At 45.3% G+C, this 8,355-nt stretch overlaps 1 protein-coding gene across 1 annotated transcript; it reads right to left on the minus strand.

Moving 5' to 3' along the window:
* Positions 1 to 1,302: 1,302 nt before the first annotated feature.
* Positions 1,303 to 5,855, minus strand: LOC135292112 (rho GTPase-activating protein 35-like). The gene is made up of 2 exons (XM_064406345.1): positions 3,996 to 5,855; positions 1,303 to 3,670 (listed from the first exon to the last, which is right to left on the minus strand). The coding sequence occupies exon 1, from the start codon at positions 5,799 to 5,801 to the stop codon at positions 5,535 to 5,537; it is 267 nt and encodes an 88-aa protein (XP_064262415.1). The 5' UTR covers positions 5,802 to 5,855; the 3' UTR covers positions 1,303 to 3,670; positions 3,996 to 5,534.
* Between the last annotated feature and the right edge of the window lie 2,500 nt (positions 5,856 to 8,355).

The following is an 8,355-nucleotide window of genomic DNA, read 5'->3' on the forward strand; positions in this document are numbered from 1 at the left end:
TCCCAGTCCAATTCCCAAATAAATCCCAATTAATTCCCAATTAAACCCCAATTTTCCAACCCCAATTCCCAATTAAATCCCCATTAATTAAATCCCAATTAAATCCCAGCCCAATTCCCAATTAAATCCCAATTAAACCCCAATCCAACCCAAATTAATTCCCAATTAAACCCCAATTTTCCAACCCCAATTCCCAATAAAATCCCATTAAATCCCAATTAAATCCCAGTTCCATCCCAATTAATACCCAATTAAATCCCAATTAATTAAATCCCAATTAAATCCCAGTCCAATCCCAATTAAACCCCAATTTTCCAACCCCAATTCCCAATTAAATCCCAATTAATTAAATCTCAATGAGATCCCAGTCCAATTCCCAATTAAACCCCAATTCCCAATTAAACCCCAATTAAATCCCAATTTATTCCCAATTAAATCCCAATTAATTTCCAATTAAATCCCAGTCCAATTCCCAATTAAATCCCAATTAAATCCCAATTAATTCCCAATTAAATCCCAATTTTCCAGCCCCAATTCCCAATTAAATCCCAATTAATTCCCAATTAAATCTCAATCCAACCCAAATTAATTCCCAATTAAATCCCAATTTTCCAACCCCAATTCCCAATTAAATCCCAACCCAATTCCCAATTAAATCCCAATTAATTTCCAATTAAATCCCAGTCCAATTCCCAATTAAATCCCAATTAAATCCCAATTAATTCCCAATTAAACCCCAATTTTCCAGCCCCAATTCCCAAATAAATCCCAATTAATTAAATCCCAATTAAATCCCAATTAATTAAATCCCAGTTCCATCCCAATTAAATTCAAATTTCCAACCCCAATTCCCAATTAAATCCCAATTAATTAAATCCCAATTAAACCCCCGTCCCATCCCCATTAATTCCTAATTAATTCCCAATTAAACCCCAGTTAATGAAATCCCAATTCAATCCCAGTCCATTTCCGAATTAAATCCCAATTAAACCCCAATTAAATCTCAATTAATTCCCAATTAAATCCCAATCTAATTCCCAATTGAACCCTAATCAAATCCCAATTTTTTAACCGCAATTCCCAATTAAATCCCAATTAATTAAACCCCAATTAAACCCCAGTTCCATTCCCATTTATTCCCAATTAAATCCCCATTAATTCCCAATTAACCCCAATTAATTTCCACTTTTCCAGCCCCAATTCCAATTAATTCTTCTCCCACTGCAACCCCAATCCCCACCCCCAACTCATTAATTAATTAATCCCAATTAAGCCCCGTTAATGAGCACTCGCAGCCGCCTCTTTCCAGCTGAATTCTTTTCATTTTTTTCTCGTTTTTTCTCCTTTTTTTTCCGTTTTTCTTCCTTGAAATTTGGATTTTCCCGGGGCTTTTCCTCATGCACCAAATCCCGAAAATTTCCCGGGAAAAAAATCCCAAAAATTCCCCAAAAATTCCCAAAATTCCCCCAAAAATCCCCCTCAAAAGCAGCCGGAATTTCTATAAAAAATCCAATTTTTTTTTGAATTTTTAACCCAAAAATCCCCTCAAAATTCCCAATTTTTCCGACAAAAAAATCCTAAAAATTTTGGCGAAAATCCCAAAATTTTTTGGGGTGTTTTTTTAATTAATTTTTATTAATTACTCCAACAATAACTTACGGCAGCTCCAAAATTCCTCCATTTTCCATCTTTTTTTTTTAGGGATTATCCCAAAAAATAAATCAGGAAAAAAACCCAAAATCCACAAAAAAAAAACCCAAAAAAAACCCCCAAAAATTCAAAATTTTGGCCCAAAACCGCCCCGGAAAGTGGCAGAAAAAAGAGGGAAAATGGCCCCCAAAATTTTCATTTTTTTTCCCCATTTTTTTTTCCCATTTTTTCCCCCATTTTTTGGGGCAAAACGGCTCCAAATTCCCATTTTTGGGTGAATTTTCCTTCATTTTTCCCCTCCCGGCAACAAAATTCCCTCCAAAGGCTCCAGAGGCTGAAAAATTAAATTTTTTTAGGGGAAGAAAAGCAAATTTTGGGAAAAAAAAAGTGATTTTTTAATGGGGAAATTTTTCAATTTTTGGGGGGTAAAAATCTGAATTTTTTGGGAAAAAAATTGAACTTTTTTGAGGGAAAAAACCCTGAATTTTTGGGTGAAAAAAATTGAAGTTTTGAGGGAAAAAAAATCTGATTTTTTTTTTGAGAAAAAACGGATTTTTTTTGGGGAAAAAAATTCAATTTTGAGGAGTAAAAAATTTGAGTTTTTTGTGGAAAATTTTTGATTTTTTGGGTGAAAAAAAAGTAATTTTTTAGGGAAAAAAACCAGATTTTTTTTTGCATTTCCCCAATTTTTTCATTTTTCCCCAAAATTTGGGAATTTGGGGCTTTTAAAATTTTTTTTGGGGTGAAAAAAACCTGAATTTTTGAGGAAAAAAAATCTGAATTTTGGGGGGAAAAAAACCTGAATTTTGGGGGAAAAAATCGAGTTTCTTGTGGAAAATTTTTGATTTTTTGGGTGAAAAAAATGGAATTTTTGAGGAAAAAAATTTGAATTTTTGGGAGAAAAAACTGAATTTTGGGGGGAAAAAATTTCATTTTGGGGGGGAAAAATCGAGGTTTTTGTGTCAAATTTTTGATTTTTTGGGTGAAAAAAATTAATTTTTTTGTGGAAAAAACCCCATTTTTTTGCATTCCCCAATTTTTTCATTTTTCCCCAAAAATTTGGAAATTTGGAGCCTTTTTTAAAATTTTTTTGGGATTTTTTTTTTTGCCCGGGGGGTCTCGGGGGGGTCTTAAAGTGCGACGAGGGCCGGGAGCTCCCGGGGGTACCGTGACATCCAGTGCCCGCCCCACAATTCCCAAAATCCCAACATTTCCCCAAAAATTCCCAAAATTTCCCCAAAATTCCCAAAATTTCCCAAAATTCTGGAATTTTTCGGCAGGAAAAGCCCAAATTTGGAAGTGCTTCGGGGCGGATCCTCGGAGGTTTGGGGGATTTGGGGATTTTTTGGGGATTTTTTTGGGGATTTTTGGGAATTTTTTGGGGATTTTTGGGATTTGTTGGGGATTTTTTGGGATTTTTGGGGGATTTTTTGGGGGAATTTTTGGGGGAATTTTTGGGATTTTGGGGTCTGGGGGTTCTGAGGAGCCCCTGGTGGTCTCAGGTGGCTTCTGGTGGCCTTGGGGCCACCTCGGATGGAGCTTGGGCTGTGTTGGGCCACCTCAGGTGGACCCTGGGCCACCTTGGACCTTCTGGGATGGAGCCTGGGCCACCTTGGATGGAGCTTGGGCCACCTTGGATGGAGCTTGGGCCACCTCAGAAGAACCTTGGAATCTTCTGGAATGGACCTTGGGCCACCTCGGAAGGACCTGGGGCCACCTTCGACCTTCTGGAATGGAGCCTGGGCCACCTCGGATGGATCCTGGGCCACCTCGGATGGATCCTGGGCCACCTTGGATGGATCCTGGGCCACCTTGGATGGATCCTGGGCCACCTCGGATGGATCCTGGGCCATCTCAGCTGGAGCCTGGGCCACCTTGGAAGGACCCGGGACCACCTTGGATGGAGTTTGGGCCACTTCGGATGGACCCTGGGCCACCTTGGACCTTCTGAAATTAAACTTGGGCAACCTTGGATGGAGCTTGGGCCACCTTGGATCTCCTGGAATGGAGCCTGGGCCACCTTGGATGGAGCTTGGGCCACCTCAGAAGCACCTCAGAATCTTCTGGAATGGATCTTGGGCCACCTCGGATGGATCCTGGGCCACCTCAGATGGAGCTTGGGCCACCTTGGATCTTCTGGAATGGAGCTTGGGCCACCTCAAATGGAGCTTGGGCCACCTTGGATCTTCTGGAATGGAGCTTGGGCCACCTCAAATGGAGCTTGGGCCACCTCAAATGGAGCTTGGGCCACCTCAAATGGAGCTTGGGCCACCTTGGATCTCCTGGAATGGACCCTGGGCCACCTCGGATGGAGCCTGGGCCACCTTGGATGGAGCCTGGGCCACCTTGGATGGAGCTTGGGCCACCTTGGATGATGCTGGCTGGACCTTCGACCACCTTGGGCCACCTTGGATGGAATTTGGGCAAACTTGGATCTTCTGGGATGGAGCCTGGGCCACCTCGGATGGAGCCTGGGCCACCTTGGATGGAGCCTGGGCCACCTTGGATGATGCTGGCTGGACCTTCAACCACTTTGGACCACCTTGGACCACCTCGAATGACCTTTGGACCACCTTGGATGACCCTTGGACACCTGGAATGATCCTTGGACCACCTCCAATGTCCCTCAGGCCACCATGGACCACCTTGAATGACCACTGGACCACCTTGGATGACTCTTGGACCACCTCGAACAAACCTCAGGCCACCTTGGACCATCTAGAATGACCATTGGACCACCCTGAATGACCTTTGGACCACCATGAATGACCCTCAGGCCACCTTGGACCACCTCGAATGACCATTGGACCACGTTGGATGACCCTTGGACCACCTCAAATGACCCTCAGGCCACCTTGGGCCATCTAGAATGACCCTCAGACCACCTTGGACCACCTTGGATGACCATTGGCCCACTCCAACCCACCGTGGATGACCCTCAGGCCACCGTGGACCACCTTGAGTGACCATTGGACCACCTTGAATGACCATTGGCCCACCTCGAATGACCCTCAGGCCACCTTGGATGACCCTTGGACCACCTTGGACCACTCCAGCCCACCTCAGATGACCCTCAGGCCACTGTAGACCACCTTGAGTGACCACTGGACCACCTTGGACCACCTTGAATGACCATTGGACCACCTTGAATGTCCCTCAGGCCACCTTGGACCACCTCGAATGACCATTGGACCACCTCAAATGACCCTCAGGCCACCTTGGATGACCATTGGACCACTCCAACCCACCCTGAATGTCCCTCAGGCCACTGTGGACCACCTCGAATGACCATTGGACCACCTCAAATGTCCCTCAGGCCACCTTGGACCACCTCGAATGACCATTGGCCCACCTCGGATGACCCTCAGGCCACCTTGGATGACCATTGGACCACTCCAACCCACCCTGAATGTCCCTCAGGCCACTGTGGACCACCTCGAATGACCATTGGACCACCTTGGACCACCTTGAATGACCATTGGACCACCTCGGATGACCCTTGGACCACCTCCAATGTCCCTCAGGCCACCTTGGCCCACCTTAAATGACCCTTGGACCACCTCGAATGACCATTGGACCACCTCGAATGTCCCTCAGGCCACCTTGGACCACCTCGAATGACCACTGGACCACCTCAGATGACCCTTGGACCACGCTGGATGACCACTGGCCCACCTCGAACGACCCTCAGGCCACCGCCTGGCCGACCCTCACCCTCTTCCAGCCCCTCCCCGGCGGCGGACGCATCCATCCGTCCGTCCGTCCGTCCGTGTCCGTCCGGCCTGGCCAAAGTCTGGACAAACGTCCCCGGCAACGTCCGAGCCACCCCCCCCCCACCACGGCGTCCGGCCGGACGTCCCAGCGGTCACTCCCCAGGCCACCCCTCAGGGCTCCAGCGGCTCCGGCGGCGGCGACGGCGTCCGAGGAGGCGACGGCGGCAGGGCCGGGAAGGCCGCGGCGCTGGCCGGAGCGGGGCCGGGCGAGCCGGGCGTGTCCGGCGGCGGCCGGAGCGAGAAGAAGAAGGGGCACTGGTGGATGAAGAGTTCGATGATTGTCTGGTAGGTCCTGGTGGCCGTCAGCGCGTCCATGGTGCTGAAGTCCGGCCGCATCAGCGTGGGCCAGAAGCAGATGGACAGGTTCTCGCTGGTCATCAGGTTGACGCGGTGCTGCTGGCTGACCCTGGGGTGGACAACACCAGAGTGACCACTCGGTGGTCAGCAGACCCCAAAACACCTCCAAAATACCAAAAATTCCCATAAAAATCGCCCCAGAAATGACCCAAAAATGCCCCAGGACAGGTTCTTGATGACCATCAGGTTCCTGCTGACCATCAGGGTCACCCTGGGGTGGACAATGGCGGAGTGACCACTCGGTGGTCAGCAGAACCCAAAAAACCTCCAAAATACCAAAAATTCCCATAAAAATCGCCTCAAAAATGACCCAAAAGTTCCCCTGGGGAGGTTCTTGATGACCACCAGGTTCCTGAGGTGCTGCTGGCTGACCCTGGGGTGGACAACACCAGAGTGACCACTCAGTGGTCAGCAGAACCCAAAAAACCTCCAAAATACCAAAAATTCCCACCAAAATTGCCCCAAAAATCCCTCTGGAGAAGTTCTTGATGACCACCAGGTTCCTGCTGGCCATCAAGGTCACCCTGGGGTGGACAATAGCAGAGTGACCACTCGGTGGTCAGCAGAACCCAAAATACCAAAAATTCCCATAAAAATCGCCCCAAAAATGACTCAAAAGTTCCCCTGGGGAGGTTCTTGGTGACCACCAGGTTCCTGCTGACCATCAGGGTCACACTGGGGTGGACAATGGCAGAGTGACCACCCAGTGGTCAGCAGAACCCAAAAAACCTCCAAAATACCAAAAATTCCCACCAAAATTGCCCCAAAAATCCCTCTGGAGAAGTTCTTGATGACCACCAGGTTCCTGCTGGCCATCAAGGTCACCCTGGGGTGGACAACAGCAGAGTGACCACTCGGTGGTCAGCAGACCCCAAAACACCTCCAAAACACCAAAAATTCCCATAAAAATCGCCCCAGAAATGACCCAAAAGTTCCCCTGGGAGGTTTTTGGTGACCATCAGGTTCCTGAGGTGCTGCTGGCTGACCCTGGGGTGGACAATGGCGGAGTGACCACTCGGTGGTCAGCAGAACCCAAAAAACCTCAAATCACCCAAAATTTCCCCCCAAAAATCCCTCTGGAGAAGTTCTTGATGACCACCAGGTTCCTGCTGACCATCAGGGTCACACTGGGGTGGACAACGGCAGAGTGACCACTCGGTGGTCAGCAGACCCCAAAACACCAAAAATTCCCATAAAAATCGCCCCAAAATTGACCCAAAAGTTCCCCTGGGAGGTTCTTGGTGACCATCAGGTTCCTGCTGACCATCATGGTCACCCTGGGGTGGACAACACCAGAGTGACCACTCGGTGGTCAGCAGAACCCAAAAAACCTCAAATCACCCAAAATTTCCCCCCAAAAATCCCTCTGGAGAACTTCCTGGTGACCATCAGGTTCCTGCTGACCATCAGGGTCACCCTGGGGTGGACAACGGCGGAGTGACCACTCGGTGGTCAGCAGACCCCAAAAAACCTCCAAAATACCAAAAATTCCCACCAAAATCGCCCCAAAATTTGCTCCAAAATTCCTCAAAAAATTCAGAAAAATTATGAAAAATTCTATTTAAAAAATTCCTGGAAATTCTTTCAAAATTAAAGGAAAAATCACACAAAATTCACAAAAAAAATCACCAAAATTTGTCCAAAAACCCCCAAAATTTTGCCAAAATTAAACAAAAATCACAAAAAAATTCCCCAAAATGTCTCGAAAATTCCCAAAAATTCTTTTTAAAAATCGCTGAAAATTCTCCCAAAATTAATTGAAAAATCTCAGAGAATTCACAAAAAATCACCTAAAAATCACCAAAAATCTTCCTAAAAACCCCCAACATTTTGCAAAAATTCCCCCAAAAATGAAAAAAAAAATTCCCAAAAATTCCCAAAATAATTCCCAAAAATTTCCCAAAAAAGCCACAAAAAATCCCAAAATTTCTATTTGAACATCCCTGGAAATTCTTTCGAAATGAAAGGAAAAATCTCAGAAAATTCACTAAAACTCACAAAAAAAATCGCCAAAAAATCGCACAAAAACCCCCAAAATTTTACAAAAATTCCCCGAAAATTCCCCCAAAAAATTTCCCAAAAAAGCCACAAAAAATTCCCAAAATTTCCCATAAAATTGTAAAAAAAAAATCTTTAAAAATCCCTGAAAATTCTCCTGAAATTAAAGGAAAAATCCGGAAAATTCACAAAAAATCACCAAAAATCGCCAAAAATTCCCCCAAAATTTTGCAAAAATTCCCCCCAAAAATTCCAATAAAATTCCAATAAAATTCCCAAAAATTCTATTTTAAAAAAATTCCTGGAAATTCTTTCAAAATTAAAGGAAAAATCACAGAAAATTCACAAAAAATCACCAAAAATCACCCAAACCCCCCAAAAATTTTGCAAAAATTCCCCAAAAATTCCAAAAAAAAGTTCCCCCAAATGCCTCAAAAAATTCCCAAAAATTTTATTTAAAAATCTCTAGAAATTCTCCTGAAATTAATTGAAAAATCCCAGAAAATTCACAAAAAATCACAAAAAAATCACAAAAAAATCACCAAAATTACCCAAAACCCCCCAAAATTTTGCAAAA

The sequence above is a fragment of the Passer domesticus genome, unplaced genomic scaffold, assembly GCF_036417665.1.
Source record: "Passer domesticus isolate bPasDom1 unplaced genomic scaffold, bPasDom1.hap1 HAP1_SCAFFOLD_208, whole genome shotgun sequence".
NCBI lineage: Eukaryota > Metazoa > Chordata > Aves > Passeriformes > Passeridae > Passer > Passer domesticus.

Excerpts from the sequence above, each read along its gene's own strand:
- LOC135292112 (XM_064406345.1), bottom strand. The coding sequence starts at position 5,801 with ATGACCAGCGAGAACCTGTCCATCTGCTTCTGGCCCACGCTGATGCGG.